This window comes from Erigeron canadensis, chromosome 9, assembly GCF_010389155.1.
Source record: "Erigeron canadensis isolate Cc75 chromosome 9, C_canadensis_v1, whole genome shotgun sequence".
In the NCBI taxonomy this organism is placed as follows: domain Eukaryota; kingdom Viridiplantae; phylum Streptophyta; class Magnoliopsida; order Asterales; family Asteraceae; genus Erigeron; species Erigeron canadensis.
This window is the reverse complement of record NC_057769.1, coordinates 26,872,375-26,892,897: the sequence shown is the minus strand read 5'-3', so window position 1 is coordinate 26,892,897 and position 20,523 is coordinate 26,872,375. Positions and strand designations below refer to the sequence as shown.

Below are 20,523 nucleotides of genomic sequence, written 5' to 3'. Positions count from 1 at the left end.
TTTAAAAATAGAGTTAATTATATGAATCGTCCCAGTCGGGGTACCCAGCTTGCATGTTTCATCCCTAACTTTAAAAAATTACAGTTTTAGTCCAAAAAGTTTACTCCGTCAACAGTATTAGTCCTGGCCATAAACGTCCGTTAAAAACCAAGTCACGAGATTTACACGTGATGGGTAATCTCGTAAATTGGCTTCATAATACCTAGAGTTAATTACAGAAATCGTCCCTGTTGTAGACAGTCACTTGCAAGTTTCATCCCTAGTAATTATATTTGGAATTTAAAGAAGATACTTAATACTAGATACAAACAAACTATTTAAAAAAATATAAAAGTTTTGATTTATTTTTAATTTAACTTGAACATAATAAAAACCAAATTAATATATGGGTTGGTAAATTGACTGCAGTCTATATAACTAGAACACAATTGTTAAACATAATGAGAAATAGTAGCTTATCAACATTATTACTATATATTTTTAAACATGTGATTTTTTAAAGTTCGTTTAAAAGAATCGGGATTATGTACTCCACCATTATTGTTCATGCAAGAATTATAACTATTTATAGTGTATAAATTTTCTAAAATTTATAATTAAATTTTTTTAACAATAAGAGTTTTTTTTTAGCCTACATAAAGATTCATAGAAAGCTTTATATATGATATACGTTTGTCAATTAGAACCACCCCAATTGGGATGACAGGTTATAAATCTTTAACCTTAATCAGACCCACTAAAGTTTTATATCTTTAATTACAACCAAGACCTAACTTGCGTCAACCTTTAGGTTTGTGTGTTATTAGGTTAAATGGGTTGTTATTGGATCAATTTAGTAAAATTAGTTGTTTTCGAGACAAATTGATTGACAGGTTGAAATGTCAAATGTGTGGTTTTTTGTCAAACGGATCAGTATTAATTATAAACAAATTACTATAAAACTATTTCAGGTTGGGAGGTGGACCTAGAGGTGTACAAAAAACCGTGTTAAAACCCGAACCTGAACCCAAAACTGGTCAACAACCGGGTCTGACCCAACCCAGCGGTTACTAACCATTTGGGTTTTCGTTTTTATATCTGGTTGAGATCGGGTCTGGCACGGGTTTTGGTCAAAAAAAATTGGTAAAACCACCCAGTCAAATCAATCCATTTTATATCAATTAAACTATATGCTTTTTTTTTTCTCTTTCACAATACATTTTCTAATAATTTAACGTATATTTTTTGCAATGTATGATGCATATATCAATTTATTGTTTTACCCGATCGGTTCATATATCAATTTATCTTTTTACCCGGTCGGTGACCGGGTATTAATCTAGTTGGATTAATGGATACATTTTTTATCCCACAAGTCACGTAATTAGGTTAGACTAAAGGGGTGTTTGTTATTGTAATTACAAAAAAGATTTTGCGTTTTCAAAATAAATTGTGCGTTTTCAAAACTGCGTTTTGAAAAGCATGTAGGTACATGCTTCTTCAAAACTGCGTTTTCATAGCAGATAATCATTTTTTCACACAAACACTTTTTTAGATTATTTGTGTTTTACGAACGAAATAATCAGATAATCACTTCAAAACGCATTTCCAAACACCCTCTAAATTAGATGAGATATGGATCACTATCTAATAAATTGATAGACCTAGTCTTGGTATCACCAAAAAATTGTTACAACTTCCGGTACCAAGATCAAGAGTACCACGATGTGATCAGGATTTAAGAAAAACTGTACATCCCTATATAAATTGCTTTTGATGAGATTTAGTACTAAAGAATTGGGCATGTTATCATGGATATATTACATGTTGGTCCACTAGTTGGTGTTGTGCTTGGTGATACTAAGGGGCAGAGTTTACCTATATTAATTGTCGTGTCTTCAGGCAGATTAATAGGAGGTTTTTCTCTCATTGGGTTGAGGTCTGATGTTTGGGGTGCTTTAGCGTGGGTCCGGTTAAGACAACATAGTCTAGACCCCCATAGTTGAAATTCGCCGTTCCAAAAAAAAAACTTTATATACATGGCCTTGAAAACTAGACCGAATCGACCGGTTCAGTGGGCCACCCGGTTTTATCTAGCTGTCTAGTTCAAAACTATTGAAATGAGAAAAAGATAACCGTAAATGCGACGTTTTAAACTTTTATGCAAAGGATAAAGGGAATGCCCAAGCCAATACATCATTTATGTTGTGTTGTTATATTTTCATATATACTAAATATAATATATAATATATATATATATCTATCTATATTATAAAACAGTAGTTAACCGAGCCTTCTGAAGTACTCCTCAAAACTAAAGCTATGTTTAAACATTGCCACGTAGAATTTATCCTATGTGGCATCTCCATATTTTTTTAACAATATTGTATAAATTTAATACAAAATATTAAATAAAAACAGTATAATAACAAATCAAATCTCATACTCTTATATTTTAAAAGAAAATCCCGTACATGAAAAATACAAAATATTCATAATATCAAATCAAATCTAATACTTCTATATTAATTATAAAAATCATAAAGAATCACGTACATGAAAAAAAGAATATTTATATCTAAATCTACTTTTACTGCAAAGTTTTCCAACGAAAAAAAATAATTCTATTTTTGGAATAGTTTTGTGATTGAAATTGCATAGACTTTCAACTATTTGAAATTATAGCTAGATTATATAAAACTTTTGTAAAAAAATATATAAACTATATCAAAATTTAGAAATCATATGAAAATATTATTATTATTATTAGATTATATATAACAAAACAATTTTGTTGTTCGTGTCCTTCTTTCTCTTGGCCGAACATATAAAATAAAGTAACCGAAATTGGTTTGTATTCTAGCACAAAACAAAGTCTATTATAATGAGTATAATTGTTAACTTGAGTTTTATAAATGAGTTTCTTGGTTGACGGAGATAAAATACTTTATTTCTTGATTGTGTTTGAGATTATATTTTTTCCATCACTACATATGGTATTTCCTTCATCTTTTCAGCATAACTAAAAGCAAAAACTATAATGAATTTCTCTTATTTATCTTATTGGTTTTTTACTTATACGTATTATATTTATGTGTATGTTATATGAATAAATTGTTGTCATGTTTAGTATTTTGTTTTGTACATATAATTACATTTGATGAATAGATAGGCATGCTACATATTTTCCACTTTCATTGTTGTTATGTATTATTATTGAATACAGTAATATATGTTATAATCTTTTTTAATAACCTATGTAGTAAAGTCCAGATTCAGCGCATGTTATCTAATCTTTTTGTTGACCGGTTTTGTTGTTAACCATAATATGAAAATACAAGGGCCAACAAATGATATAATTGTATAGATTAACACAAAATACTTTTAATAATTATCAATATCCACATCTAAATTGTGGTTAAAAAAAAAATATCCACATCTAGATTATTTTTCTTACATTCCGTTCATTAATGATATTTTAATTAGCCGTAGATTATTTTTCTTACATTCCGTTCATTAATGACATTTTATTTAGCCGCACATCGTGCGTGTAAAAGACCTAGTATATATATATATATATATAGGAAGGAATATGAAGCTATTCCACACCTAATTCTGATGGAAAAACCTCCGCATTTTGATTTTAATATATAAAAAATATGGGGGTCCAATCATTTATACAAAATATTTATAAATTAATTAACAAAGTTTTTTCCAAAACTAGAGTAATGGAAAATTTTATTTACCAAACTAGTATACTTTCAAAAATATTTACTAAATTAGTATAGTTTCAAAATTATGTTAAGTTATTTTTTTTCCTCAAATTAGTGTGGTGGTCAAACTTATTTACCAAAATTAGTATAATTTCAAAAATATTTATCATTATAGGTTAATATCTAATTTAATATTTATTATATTTAATTATTTATTAAATTAAAAAATCCCCAATCGTGATTTTTTTTCCATACAAATTCGTAACTATAAATGGTGCTCGAGTCTAATAAACTGGTTGAATGTCATTTGTGAAACGAACATTTGTAACAATAAATACATCTATGCATACGTATATTCTTATTAGCGATTAACATTTTTTGATGTAAGTCATTCATGATTCACCTATGCATACCTATATTCTTATTAGTGTTAACATTATCTAGTTGGAATATCGTTTGTGAAACGAACATTCGTAATAAAAAATGAGTAATTCTAGGTTTACAAACCTTTTACAAACAAATTTTTTACAAACTTAACTTCCACCAATTAAACCACCTCTATGTGTTCTCTCTCTTCTTTCTATCTCTTGTTTGATTGAACCACCTCACATGCCACCTATATTAGTAACAATTAGTTTATAATTTGTTTGTCATTCTAGCATGGCTCTTAACTTTTGGATGGTTCTTAGTTCTCTTTTGAGCCAAACGTATACATAAGTGTATTTTTTATGGCTCAAAAGAAAACCATCCAAAAGTTAAACCCGTACATTAACAAATGTTTTTTTTTTAAAACGACCCTCTCTTCGTAATATAAGTTATATGTCTTTTAATATAGTCAAGCAGAATTATATATAATTCCTATAAAATAAAAGAAATGTGCATAAAATAAATAAATACGATTTACATGAAAGTAAACTTGATTATCTTTTAATCAACACTACAAACAATGTTGTATTTGTTCACACTTTTAGTTAGTGTGAACAAACTAAAAAAAATTTCACGCTTTTATTTGTGTAAAAATATTTAAAAATAAAAGTATAGAGAAATTTTTGCACACTTTTATTTATTTTTATATTTAATAAATATAATATTAAAAATAAATTTAACCTATAATATTAAATAGTTTTAAAACTATACTAATTTGGTAAATATTTTTGAAGTATACTATTTTGGTAAATAAAATTTTCCATTACACTAATTTGGAAAAAAACTCTTAATTAACATGTCTATTTTTTCCCATCCCCATATATAATAAGATTAGATTTTTTGGTCTGTTCTGACCGGTAACACCTTGAAACGTCCATTTGACCCCAGTCTTGAGAAGATATCGCTTATCTAGACTAAAACATATGAAACCCACGTAGGTATACTAGTTAAGAGCAGCCAATTTGTAACATCTTTGTCAATGTAAAATATATATATATATATATATATATAGATGTGTATTTAGACCTCTACCAACAATATGATACATTTTTTTAAAGATGTAAATTAATAACAAATGTATATATTGTATTTAAGTGTGTCGTGTTAGAGAAGGCCCTCAACAATCCAATCTCTTAATCAAGAGAGCATAGTATCCGCGCAATGCGGCGGCGAGCCGGCAATGACAGTGGTGGCGGCATCTATTGGCGTAGGTAAAAGTATTTGATTTGAAGGGGTTAGTGGAGATATTTTATAATATAATAGACTAATGGTGTAATTTAATATTATGAGTTAATGATGATTTAATTCATTAAGGGTATTATGGTCAATTTGTATGTCCCATTTATGTAAAGTTTTATCATATGAGTTATAATTTTTATATAATAATATAGAAGTATAAATTTGGGTTTAAGGAGTAAAAACCCCTCCTGTTGACCACTTAAGGCATATTAATGACTAAAAAATATGCCTTTTTAAGTGGTTATAGTATGACATAAATTAAGACGTTAAGATGGAATTTGCATAATCTTGAATCATGGTATTCTTAATTCCTTACTTTGACAACCTAATGATAAGCACTTTGCCGTCTCTTAATTTGTACTTATGATCGAGTCTCACAGATTAATTATGTCGACGATATCATCCTCCTTAATTAAAACTAACCATAATAATTAAGAAGATCATATAAATATGGATATTTTACTTTACATTAATCGACGTTTATTTGTTTAATTAATCCATGAAACCATGATTTGGATTTTAGTTGTTAAGACCTTTGCTTAAAAATCCATTGGAATCAATATTCCATCACAAGTGTACGTTCAAAAAGCAAATTGACACCGCATACACATACTTAGACACTTGGTACATTACATATGTGAAAACTCGTATATGTGTTCGATCAAAAATCATCACAGATCATCACCCACCTCTCCACGTGTTCAACCCGATGAATACTCACCAAAACACTCCCGCTATAAATTCCCACCATCACACCACCACATTCTAAGTCACAAAACCATCATCCAACATATACATACACACACCTATATCTAACATGGCAAAGCTAATCTTTTTGGCACTTGCCTTCACCGCCCTTTTGGCCTTTGCTTCTGCCCACAAAACCATCGTCACCACCACCACCACCATCGACGACGATGAAAACACAGTTTCACGACAGAGTCAGTGTAGGCAACAAGTAGAGGACCAAAGGTTCAACCAGTGTGAAAATTACTTCCAATCCAAACAAGGCCAAGACCAAGAGATGAGACAAATGTGCTGCCAAGAACTCGAAAACGTTGACCAGCAATGCCAGTGCCAGGCTGTCAAGAAAGTCATGAGAGACTCAATGATGAGTCAGCAAGGACACCAACAACGTGGAAGCTTCGGTGGTCAAATGGTTGAACGTTTGAGACAAAAGGCTGAGAAAGTTATTGACCAATGTAACCTTCAAATTTCAAGACAAGAATGTCAAATTGGAAAAATAACCACTACTACTATAATTACTGAAGAGGACGAAAACCCGAGTTTTCCCCCTTTCCGTACCGGTTCTGAACAATGCAGGCAAATGATGCCACAACGGTTCAACCAGTGTGAAAAGTTCGTTGAGCAAGCGGTTCAAACCGGTTTTCCTAGGATTATGATGAGTGTGAACAAACACAAACAACAACAGTCTCAACAACAGATTCAGAAGCTACAACAACAGTGTTGTAACGAGCTTGAAAATGTTCAAGAGGAGTGTCATTGTGACGCGTTGCAGAAGGTTTATGAACAAGCTATGGGACAACGTCAGCAAGGACGTCAGCAACAACAGAGCCGTCAAGGTGGACAGATGAGGCAACAAGTGGAGCAGGTGGTTGAGGTTTTGAAGAATCAGTGTGACTTGCAAGCACAACAATGTATGATTCCATCTGCGATGTTTTAATGTAGATCAAACATCGCAGATCGAACGAGTAATAATAATAAAAGGAAGTCTCATCTCTAGTCGTTTTTTTAGGTTTAGAAACGACTTTTTGAGATGGACCGAAATGAGAATAAGAAGCTAGCTAGATAGTTAGCACATGTAGTGTGGTTGTATATCTATATATAGCTAGCTCATGTGTAATTAATGGTGGCTTTTATCTTTATGAACATATCAAATGAATATGTTAATTCAAGTACGTACTTTTTTTTTAAAAAAAATGTTGAGAATTGGATGTATCTTTCGTGTGTGCGCGTTTTAGAGCCATAGAACAAGAGTGAGGAAATTAAAGATATATACGATCATGCAGAAGTAAAAAGCTCATCTAAACATTTCTAATTAGTTATTAATTACCATAAAATATTATACGGAGTAACTCTCATATATTTTAAATTTTATTACTCGTATTAGTATTTCGTGAACGGTCTCTATATATGAATTTCTGCTTTCACCTACCATTACTTGGTCTCTTGATAAGTGAAAAGTCGCAACTCATGTGCGTGTACTATCCGATATCGTTTTTGGAAAATCACTTCTGGTTCCCTAATTGGGGTTAAGTATCTGAATAATAAAATTCAATATTATTGCTTTCAATGATCAGTTTAATTGAATTCTCTTAAACGCCGAAAGTTCACGTTGAAGGCTTTTTAATATATTGTCTTTTTAATATATTGTCCATATATTCTCCCAAATAGAGTGAAACTTTTATAAATTAATAGTGTTAGGGACTGAGATATGTTATTAATAGTGTTTGGGACTGAGATATTTTATTAATTTAACGAGTTATTAATTTATCGAGGGTTGATTTCCACTATTATTTTATTAATTTAACGAGTTATTAATTTATCGAGGGTTGATTTTCACTAATCTCTTAAGTTGGGTTTGAACAAATTATTAATTTTATCGAGGTTTTAATTTATAGAGTATTACTTCGTAGAGGTTTGACTGTAGTATACTTTGTACTGGCGACATTTGCAATTAGAAATATCGTACGTGTCACTCATTAATGGTATTTGTTGCCACATGTTAAATCCAACTCTCCATCTGTGTAACCGGCCACATATGACATATGTACTCCTCAAATACCTTATACACTTTATACATGCTTTAACCTTTGGAGACAGTTAGGATTCGAAAACCTTTGGAGACAGTTAGGATTCGAACATTAAACATATAGGTTTGTTTACTCAATAAAAAGAGTGATCTGAATTTTGAAAGATGTCAACAAAAGGACTGACGGAAAAAAAGCTAAATTAATTTAATTAACAAAAGTCGGGATTTGACATTGAAAAGGTGGTTTAGTTGATTAGAAGTAACTGATTAAAAATAATACTCGTAATATAACCTTTAAAATTTGACATTAAAACTTATAAGAGACCGATTAGAAAAGGTTAATAATATTGGTTAGATGTATTTGGAGGTGATTAAAAATAATACTCATAATATAACCTTTGAAATTTGACACTAAAACTTATAAGAGACCGATTAGAAAAGGTTAATTATATTGGTTAGATGTATTTGGAGGTGAGGAATAATAATGATAATAAAAGACTATGCTTGGTTGAAAAAAAAGGTTAATCAATACCAAAAGTTGGTAATAAGCCATTATAGAGTAATTTAGGAGTAATCAACATTCATTACCCAGTTTTTAATTTCTCTCCACTAACCAACGTCTAATTTTTCTCGCCACTCACCTCTTACATATCAACAACAACTTCCTGTACGTTATTCACATAACATAATTGTTATTGTTAATCTTATTAATCAATTTTTGACATTATTATTTATATTAAATTAATATATCTATTAAGTTAAAAAAGTAAAAGAATGTCTAGATCGTTGCACTCATCACGTAACTATTATTTTTCTTATTATTATTTTGTTTTCCAAAAAGTATATATCAAATTATTATTATTTTTATGTATATAAATATTAATTTTCTTACTTATTCTTATATATAAAATATGTATATGTATATATATACATAAAAATTTACTAATATTATATTATTTTTTATATTGTATTATATAAAAAAAATACACATTGTATATAACTTATAAATACATACAACTTAATATATAATATTACTAATCAAGTAACATCAATATAATGTAATACTTTGATTGCATTACTTAGTATTTCTATTATGTTTTTCATTTCCATTACCCTATTTAAACCAAGCACCAACATTTAAAGGCGGCTAAACAATCTTTCCGGATGTGGATAATTTTGAGTTTAAAACAACTTTACTAGTAAAGTTTTTTTATTAAAACAATGTGTTAATTGGTTAGTACATGGTTTGAACATAACAATGACATCAAAACACACAATATGTTAGCAGTTGAAACCCGAAGGCGTCTCTGAAGACTAAGGGTGGTTGAATAGATCTTGACTTTTTGAATTAAAATTAATCAATGGTTAAAATTCAAAACTCACATTTAAATTTTAACCTTTGATTTTAATTTAAAGATTTAACTTTATAAGTAAAATTTGTTGGGTTGGTTTATGAGGAAGAAGTCTACAATTAAGGCTCATTACCAAAAAGTCTTTATACATGTTGACTTGTATGTTTAAGGCATTTCTATAAATATAAAACATATGAATTATTTTTCATAATTAATGAATCATATTTAAATTTATTAAGTTCAAATTTAAATTTAAATTTTTTTAAAAATTACATGATATTATCGTTTTGATCTAATAATTCCAATTAAAAATATATTTTGAAATTAAGGTTTTTTTCGGCATCTAATCTATCAAATCTAACTTTAATTCTAATTCTAATTCTAATCTTAATCTTAATATATACTATAAGACATTTGAACTAATGACTAATTAACCAATCACATCGTTCGATTTCATCAAATTGACTTTTGATGATGTCATCATTTAGATAAACTATAAACTAAAAATCCTAATAATCATTATCCAAATATATTATTATATTTATATTTATATTTATTTGTAGAAAAAGTCTCATTAATTTACATTTTTTTGTTTTCCATCAATAATTTACACTTTTTAGCCCTAAATATTTAATTTATATTTATTTTTTGCCATCAACTTGAAAGAATTTTTTAAAATTTACAATCATTTAATTAAATAAAAAAAATTTAGCATATGAAAAAAATTATTTGTGATCATGCGCCATCAATATGTCTAAGCTAATAATGACAGTGACGAACCTATGATTATTGTACTACAACTTGCAAAATATAACACTTAAAACTGTGTTTCTTTAAAATTATAAGTTTTTATGACTTAAATGTATGAAAATCTAATATTGATAATATCGTAAATCCCGTGTCCAGTGTTGAACACGGGTCTAAAATCTAGTATTTACTATAAGACGGTTGAAGTAATAACTTATTAACCAATCAAATCGTTCGATTTTATCAAATTGACTCTCGTTTATGTCATCATGTAGATAAGCTATAAATTGGAAATCATAATAATCATTAACCAAATATATTATTATATTAAGATTATATTAATTTGCAGAAAAAGTCTCATTAATTTACATTTTTTTGTTTTCCATCACTAATTATACTTTTTAGCCCTGAATATTTAATTTATATTTACTTTTAGCCATGAACTTGAGAGAATTTTTTAAAATTTATAATAATTTAATTAATTAATTTTTTTTAACATAATCTCTCAATAAAAAAAGGTACATAATTTTATCTTTTTTTATATATATTAGCTTTATGTATTAATGTTTAAAGTTACAATTATCATTCAAATCAAAAGTCCTAATTGTTATCAAAGAATATGAAAACAATCATAATTGTTATCTAATTATCAATTTATCGTAGAACAGATAATTGAGAATAAACCTATTCGTGTTATAGATCCACATCATGATCAAATACATATACTTCAATGTCAACTACATGATCACAAGTATGTTTATATTTTAATTTTTAATTATCTTTCATAATGATATCACATTATGAGTAAAACTGGTTTCAAAAAATTCTATGACAGAGAAATTATTATATCATATGCCTTATGAAATGACTACGGCGAACAATTTCATCAATATGTCTCAGCTAATAATGAAAGTGACGAACCTATGATTATCGTACTACAACTTGCAAAGTATAACACTTGAAACCGTATATTTTTAAAATTATAAGCTTTTATGACTTAAATATATGAAAATCTAATATTAATAATATCGTAAATCTAGTGTCTAGTGTTGGATACGGGTCTAAAAACTCGTTAATACTAATAGTACTAAATCAAACCGTGATTTGTTAGAATTAGAATTAGAACTATAACATAAAGTCACAATCTATCTAGTTATTATTAGAATTAGAAGTAGACTAGAAAACTAATTAGGAATTCGTATACAGAACAAACTTACCAAATAAAGAACAAACTCTATTTATATATAATTCGATCGATAGCTAACTATATATTCTCTGGTCATATCATATACTCGTATATTTTATAGTTTCGTCAATCTAAACTTGCGTTTGTGATATAAACCCTCCTTGACCCGCAGCAGATTTCCCCGTGCTAGCTTTGTTCAAGACAATGATTACTTGTAGCGAGACACAGGGTTGGGTGCAGCCAAGGATAAACGAGGGGGCAGTCGTTGCAGGAGCAATCGCAACGGCTAGCCTTTGTATGCAATATGGGTCGAGAATCATTGAGTCAAAACAGTCTATACGGCCGTATAAAAAACCTTTCTTTTATAACCCACCTGCAGCCTCTAGATCCTTGTCGTTGACGTTTCCTCAGTATCATGATCGTCGTGTCCTTTCCATGTGTGCCCGACAACCTGTTAAAGAAGGATTTGGTAAGGGTACTGGTTTTAGTGGGAGCATGATGAATGCATTGTCGTTTTGGGATGACGCCGCAGATCAAACAGATGCAAAGTGTCAACGTGAGACTAAACACGACAAGATGAATAGAACTTATAATAAGGAGCATTATGCCTGTAGAAGGGGGATATTATATGCGGTTTTAGTTGGAAGCGTAGCCGTAGGGATGGTCGCTTTTTCAGATACTCTTACTGGAGTAGTCCCATATGACAAGTCTCGGCTTATTATGATGCTTCAAGATATTGGGGTCACTTGTGGCTCATACTGTCAAGTTTGCTATCGAAAAATGTTGAAAATTTCGTATGACATTAGTCCATTAGCCTCGCAACTAATTAACGGTTTTCTATTTTATCTCTATTATTCCCAGACTAACTTTGGGAGAATGACAAAAAGAAAACCAGAGAGTACGAAACAGTGTGTAACGTTTGATAATGTGGAGGGTGTAGATTCTGCAAAAGCCGAACTTGTTGAGATTGTAAAGTGCATTAATGGAGATGGCAAGTACAAGAAACTTGGGGCGAAAGTACCGAAAGGGGTTTTGCTTGCTGGTCCCCCAGGAACAGGGAAAACATTGCTGGCCCGTGCTGTGGCAGGGGAAGCTGGAGTGCCGTTTTTTTCATTATCTGGGAGTGAATTGGTAGAGGTATTTTCTGGTGTAGGAGCCGCTCGTATTAGAGATATTTTTCAACAGGCAAGAAAAAAATCACCATCCATTGTATTCATTGATGAGATTGATGCTATGGGTGGGAAACGTGGAAAAAGTTTGAACTCCGAGCGTGACCAGACGTTGAACCAGCTTTTGAGTGAGATGGATGGGTTTGAGAAAAATGACAATACTATGGTACTGGTTATAGCTGCTACTAATAGGCCCGAGTCACTGGATTCGGCTTTGATAAGGCCAGGTCGGTTAACTAGGAAAGTATTTGTTGGTGCACCAGATGAAGATGGTAGGCGAAAGATATTTGGTTTATACTTGAGAAACGTCCCTATGAATGAAAACAAAGAAGCTGTTGCCAAGCTTGTTGCTTCACGAACCCCGGGATTAACCGGGGCACATCTTGAACAGATAGCTAATGAATCTGTACGGCTTGCAGCTCGCAGAGATGGTGATTTTGTCACCAGAGATGATGTTCTTCAAGCTATTGAGAAAGTCAGGCCGAAAACGATATCTCTGTTAACGAAGGTCCTAACGAAACTACAGCTCTATATTCACAGTCCTCTGGGAGCGGACGCATGAATTTTCGGCAGTTCCAACGATATCTTTGTTCACATATATTGTTCATCTCATTCTAGTTTTGACTGTTCTGTTACAAGTTTATGATTTCATTATGTCTGAAAATATCTCTCTTTTAGCATTGAGGTGATAAACAGTTGGTATGGATATTAGTGCATTATATATATCACAAACGCGAAGAAACTATATATAGAGTTTGTTCTTTAATTTGACAAAAAAAAAAGAATGCTATCTATGCAAACTAATTATTGTTGGGTTAATCTTGATGTTTATGGATTAAATGGTTTCGGGTCAAGCACGGGTCAAAGTCGGCTCACAATTTAGCATGGGTGGACGTGGGTTTTCTAGTTAGTTTTTCATGGAATATGGTTGTTTAATTAATAGATTTTAATTAGGATTTGTCTTAAGTTTAGTAGTTTGAATGAGTCTTTGACATGTAGTGTAGTGCCTTAATTTTAGGAGTAAAAGAAGTGGCAGATTGCAAAGCCACGATCTAGTAATGTTAGGAGCAGTTATGTAGTTTTCTTATTTAAGCATGTATTTTCTTTTATGAAAGAAAAAAACAAGTTGCCTCTAAATATCTTTCTCTACAAATTCATATAGACATATATAATTGTGAGTGTGTGAGTGTATTAATTGGGGACTGAACCTACACTTGGTATCAGAGCAAAGGGCGAGAAATGGGCCGGTTTGAGAGTCGTTGGCAAGAGATAGAGCCAGCCCCGTCGCTGCAGGGCAGAAAAGAAGCGCAGCAGCAAGCATGTAGGTCTAATCGTGATGGTCAGGAGCAAGGGGTTCTGTATCGAATCCATGAAGCAAGAAAGCATGTTAGCAAGAAGAGAATGAAAGGGATCCCGCAAGAAAGAAGCAAGAAGCATGTAGCAAGAAGACGCGTCATAGAGCAAGAAGCAAGAGCAAGATACCGGGCTGCAACGGTATGAATAGCAAGACCAAAAGTAAGGTTTGGTGGTGGAATCGTTTGATTGTTGGCATGATGAATGGAGAAGAAAAAAGTCAGGTTCTTGGCATGTGAAAAAAAAACGTTTAAAGCCACAAGAACTGAAAATGAAGAGCAAGAGTGGGTGTGAAGATGGTGTGGTTCTTTGGGCTGAGTAACGAGCAAAGGAGGCTGTTTCGAGGGTGATTTGGTGTCATTTTGTGGCTGCCTCAGGGCTGTTTTTACAGCATGTTTGGGTGGAAATGAGACTAACCGATGATGCTTGAGAAACGAGGAGAGTAGGAATGCAGGGTACCAACTTTGAAAGCTTCAGTTTTAGGTGATCAAATGGCCGGGTTGAAAGATGAGACATGATTCTTGCCAAATCATGACTTGTTGAACAACCAGTTTGTTGATGGATTGACAAAGAAGAGATGAAATGATCATATGGCTAAGTTCATATTGTTTGGTTCCTAAAATTGTTGAAAAGAAGATAGTTGAAAGTCTTGATATAAACCTGATTGAAGAATGGTGGAAAAATAAGCTGATTTCCAAAGTCTAACAAACTGAACACTTTGTGTTTTTGTAGTGAGCAAAGTCAGTGAACAAAATGAGATTCTAAACACTTTGTGTTGTACGTGGGGAAATACTTCGTTTCTTTTTCAGGTTGTATAAAAGAAAAGGAGATTCTAGATATGCAAGCAAGAATGAGTATGAGTTAAGGAGAAAGCGGCAAGTTTGGCAAGACAAACGATTCCGGGTTTAGTATGAAAAGCAAGAAAGAACGAAGTGAAGACCAACATCAAGATTAAGGGCGTGAATGTTGGGTTAATCTTGATGTTTATGGATTAAATGGTTTCGGGTCAAGCACGGGTCAAAGTCGGCTCACAATTTAGCATGGGTGGACGTGGGTTTTCTAGTTAGTTTTTCATGGAATATGGTGGTTTAATTAATAGATTTTAATTAGGATTTGTCTTAAGTTTAATAGTTTGAATGAGTCTTTGACATGTAGTGTAGTGCCTTAATTTTAGGAGCAAAAGAAGTGGCAGATTGCAAAGCCACGATCTAGTAATGTTAGGAGCAGTTATGTAGTTTTCTTATTTAAGCATGTATTTTCTTTTATGAAAGAAAAAAACAAGTTGCCTCTAAATATCTTAAACTACAAATTCATAGACATATACATATAATTGTGAGTGTGTGAGTGAGTGTATTAATTGGGGACTGAACCTACAATTATAAGCAAATTTTATAAACTTATGTGACAAATTAAGTGGATCAATTATATATAAAGCTTTATTCCTCATTTCATGGTGATCAATTTGTAAAAGTTTATTTGTAAGTGGTATCTTTAGCATTTTTCATCTAATTATTAATCATTAATTATAAAAGAATTAAATATATAGATTAATAAGGATGATTGTTAATGAATATATACATATTCTCGTAATAATAGATAAGAAGATATATTCGCAAAAGTTTAAAAATTATCATAATCTCTATATATAAAATAAAATTTAGAGTTTTATTCAGCAAGTTCTTTTTAGTCATCATACTAGATTTTAGACCAGTGTCCAACACTAGACACGGGGTTTACGATATTATCAATATGAGATCTTCATACATTTAATTTATAAAATCTTATAATTTTGAATATGTAAGGTTCTAAGTGTTATAATGTGCAAGTTGTAGTACAATAATCGCATGTTCGTCACTGTCATTATTAGCTGAGACATATTGATGAAATTGTTTGACATAGTCATTCCACAAGGCACATACTACAATAATTTCCCTATGAAGTTTTTGAAACCAGTTATACTCATAATGTAATATTATTATGAAAATATAATTAAGAATTAAAATATAACTATAGTTGTGATCTTGTATTTGACATTCAAGTATACGTACGTGGTCATGATCGATGCATGCTCATTTTCAATCACCTGTCTTATGATAATTAGATAACAATTATGATTATTTTCACTTTCTTTAATAACAATTAGGACTCTTGATTTAAGTGACAATTGTAAGTTTAAAAAAATTAAATATAAATACTTTTTGTAACTTTTTTTAGAAAATTTTTAAAAAATCCTCTCAAGTTGATGGTTAAAAATAAATATAAATTAAGTATTGAGGGCTAAAAAGTGTAAATTTTTGATAGAAAATAAAAAAGTGTAAATTAATGAAACTTTTTCTAAAGTTTATTATAAATATTAATATAATAATATATATGGATAATTATTATTAGGATTTTAATTTATAGTTTATTTGAATGATGACATAAGCGAGAGTGAATTTGATAAAATTGAGCGATTTGATTAGTTAATAAGTCATTATTTCAACTGTTATTTATATATATATATATATAGTTTTTTCAAAGCATCTACCAATATATATATATATAACAAGGTCCTAAATTCTTTTATAAATAAGTAAAGACCGTTAGATGAGTTTCAACTTTTAATTACAACCCTTAGATCAAAATTAATATACCATTACCAAATTTATTATTGAGTAAACACAACATTAGTCCCTTAACTTTACTATATTTACATTCTCAATTATTCATTCACATTTAATAATTATAATTAAAGTAATAAATATATTTAAATTTGGAAATAGTTATGATAGAGTTGAAACATGTACTTCGTAATTGGGATGTCATTAAGAAACTCATTCGCACTATCTCTTAAAATATAATAATTAAATAAATATTAGTGAATGATTATAATTATAGACATATTATTATCTCACATTATATTATATTAATTTTTCACAACAAATTTTATTGTATAATTGAATTAATTTTTTTTAAACGTTAACAATGTATTGTATTAACTAAATAAGTATATATAAAGTTGGATTCAATAAATAAGTCTACATTATTTTTAATGATGTATGTATTTTTTATTATCGAAGTTTACATTAATATATTATTGTAATTTACCAATAAACAATAAAATTATTGTATATAAATAAAGGGTTATATTAATTTTTTACAACTGGGTTTATTAACATATTAAATTAAGTTTTTTTTAACTTCAAAAGTATATTGATTATAATTGATTAATTATCTTCCAATTATTATAAAGAGCCCCTAAATTGCCATAATGGTTCGGATCGATCATTCGGGTCACAAATGAAAACATAAAAACATAAAATAATAACGTTATTAAAAAGTGAAAATCAATACAATACTACTCAACAAACTTTAAATTTTAAAATTTCATCATAAGTTTCTCAATACAAATACCATCTACCAATATATATGATATGGTCTTAAATTATTTTACTAAAATAAAAGATTATTAAAGATTAAGTTTTAATTACAATCTTTATAGTAAAATTATGAGGTCATTATTTACTTTATTAGTAGTCAATCACAACATTAGTGTTTTGACTTTATATGTATTGATTTGGACCAAAAAGTTTTAACAAAATTTTCCTTTTTTATTTAACGCAACTAAATTTGGTTTGTATTTTATTATATTTTTATTTAATTATCAGTCTTAACAAAATTATATTAGTCAATTAAATAATATTTAAATCGGAGTATGATTAAACATAAGAAACATAAGATATGATCTTTATAGACAATTATGAGCCAATAACATCAAATGAGGTATCCATAGACATCTGAGTTAAATGCGTCCAATCTTTATTACGTGCAATAATCTTGTGATATTTACATAAAGACTTATGTGATAGTAAACTTTTTACTATTGGTCTTTTATAAATTACAACAAACTTTTTTATTGCTAATCAGAGAGAGAACAACTCACAAAAAAAAAAGACAAACACGAACGTTTGAGGTTCGACTGGATACTCTGTACTTTTTACCTTTCATTATCTCTAATCCCAATGGTGATTCTAATAACCAGAAGTAGTTAAAGCAACTTAGGACATTTGTATGATCCTAAGTGCGAAGTTGTTCATTATAACCGACTTCTACACCCAACTTTAATATAAAACATTTTTAAAATATTTTTACCATCATATTTTAACATGTTATTTTTATAATTACTAAATATGTTATTATGAAAACTTAATATGTTTTTCTCGCGTATTACGCGGGAAAATAATCTAGTTTGTATATATATGAACCCTCCTTGATCCACAGTAAATTTCCAGAACAAACCAAAGATGATGTTTCCTTGTAGCGAAATCCAAGGTTTGGTGCAGCCAGGGATAAATGAGGGGGTAGCCGTTGCAGGAGCAATCGCAATGGCTAACCTTTGTATGCAATTTGGGTCGAGGGCCACTGAGTCAACACAGTCTCTTCGGCGGTATCAAAAACCTTTCGTTTATAACCCACCTGCAGCCTCTAGATTTCCTCAGTACTATCATGGTCGTCGTCCTAGTCTCCTTTCCACGCATGTTGCACAGCCTATAACTGCAGTCGATAAAAAAGAAGGATTTGGTAAGGGTAGTGGGAGCATGATGAATGCGTTGTCGTTTTGGGATGATCAATCTGCGGATCAAACAGATGATGTGAAGTTTAAACCTCAATTTGTGAAAGGGGAAAGTAGTAGTGAGACTAAACACTACACGCAGTTGACTACACAAAGAAAGCTTAATAATAGAACTAAGAAGGACCCTGCATGTGAAAAGGGGATAATATATGCGGTTTTAGTTGGAAACGTAGTCGTAGTCAGGGGTGGAGCTAGTAGGGAGACTGGGGGGTGCTTAGCCACCGCCAACAATTCATGTTTTCCATTGCAAGGCTAGTTTATAGCCAACTAGAACAAAGGTTTTTTTTTGAAGCAAGCCACCTCCAATCTATAAATTTATGATTTCTAGCCATGACCGTTCAAGTAAAACCTTTACATTTGGTACATAAAAGTAAACCATCGCAATAAAATTCTATTTTACTAACATTTTATTAAATGATTATGTCTTTCACATTATATTGTATACAACGATCAAGAAAGAAATACGGTTGAGCCCCCCTCAACGTGAAATCCTGGCTCCGCCTCTGGTCGTAGTGATGTTTTCTTTGTCATATAACCGTAATGGAGTAGTCCCATATGATAAGTTTCGACGTAGTATGATGCTTCAAGATCTTAGCGTCGCTTGTGGCTTACTGTCAAGTTTTTTATCGAAAAATGTTGAATTTTTTAAACGACATTACTCCATTTAACTTGCAATTAACTAACGCTTATCAATGTTATCTGATGTATTCCCGGTCTAACCTTGGGAGAATGACAAAAATAAAACCACAGACTACGAACGTAACATTTGATGATGTGGAGGGTGCAGATTCTGCAAAAGCCGAACTTCTTGAGATTGTAGCGTGCATTAATGGAGAATTGGAGATGGAAAGTACAAGAAACTTGGGGAGAAAGTACCGAAAGGGGTTTTGCTTGCTGGTCCACCAGAAACAGGGAAAACATTGCTGGCCCGTGCTGTGGCAGGGGAAGCTGGAGTGCCGTTTTTTTCCTTATCTGGGAGTGAATTGGTAGAGGTTTTTGTTGGTGTAGGAGCTGCTCGCATTAGAGATATTTTTCAAGAGGCAAGAAAAAGTTTGGACTGCAAGAGTGACCAAACTTTGAACCAGCTTCTGACTGAGATGGATGGTTTTGAGAAAGATGACGGTACTGTGGTGGTTATAGCAGCTACTAATAGGCCCGAGTCACTGGATTCCGCTTTGATGAGACCAGGTCGGTTATCCAGAAAAGTTTATGTGGGTGCACCAGATGAAGATGGTAGGCGAAAGATATTTGCTTTATACTTGAGAAACGTCCTCATGAATGAAAACAAAGAAGCCGTTGCCAACCTTGTTGCTTCACGAACACCAGGATTAACCGGGGCAGGTCTTGAAGAGATAGCTAATGAATCTGTACGACTTGCTGTTCGCAGAGATGGTGATTTTGTCACAAGTGATGATGTTCTTCAAGCTATTGACAAGTTCAAGGCCGAAAATGATATCTGTCAATGATGGTCCTAACGAAACTACAACTCTATATTCGTCTGGAACAATGGGACAAGAACAGGTACAGTTCTCAGGGGGTGCACTCATGAAATTTCGGTAGTCCTTAGTTCCAATATTCCTTATATATTGTTCATCTCATTCTGGTTTTGACTGTTTTGTTACAAGTCTATGATTTCATTATTCCAGACAAATATATCTCTATTGGCATTGAGTTGATAATAGTTAGCAGTAAATTAGTAAACTAATCTGAAAGGGGATAACTAATATAGTTAGAAGCATATACGTTAATCCCTAATTGGAAATATATATGTTGGCCTGTGTTGGCAGTATTGTAAAAATCTGAAAAATCTGATTTTAAGCCCGAGTAATTGCTACATTACAAGGTCAGAAACTGAGACAAAGTTAAGTAAAATCCGAGTAATCACTAAAGAGTCAATAATTAATTCAAAACTTGGTTAACTTAAACAAAAATAGGCCGAAACAGAGTTTTAACTCAGGTAGAATTCGTATTGAA

At 31.0% G+C, this 20,523-nt stretch overlaps 2 protein-coding genes across 2 annotated transcripts; both read left to right on the top strand.

Moving 5' to 3' along the window:
• Positions 1-6,174: 6,174 nt before the first annotated feature.
• LOC122583447 (2S seed storage protein-like) lies at positions 6,175-7,268 on the top strand. Its single transcript, XM_043755849.1, has one exon. It carries the CDS (start codon positions 6,175-6,177, stop codon positions 7,039-7,041), a length of 867 nt encoding a protein of 288 aa, XP_043611784.1. The 3' UTR covers positions 7,042-7,268.
• Positions 7,269-11,619: 4,351 nt separating this feature from the next.
• Positions 11,620-20,015, top strand: LOC122583446 (probable inactive ATP-dependent zinc metalloprotease FTSHI 3, chloroplastic). Its single transcript, XM_043755847.1, has 2 exons — positions 11,620-12,811; positions 19,492-20,015. The coding sequence occupies exons 1-2, from the start codon at positions 11,620-11,622 to the stop codon at positions 20,013-20,015; spliced, it is 1,716 nt and encodes a 571-aa protein (XP_043611782.1).
• Positions 20,016-20,523: the final 508 nt, after the last annotated feature.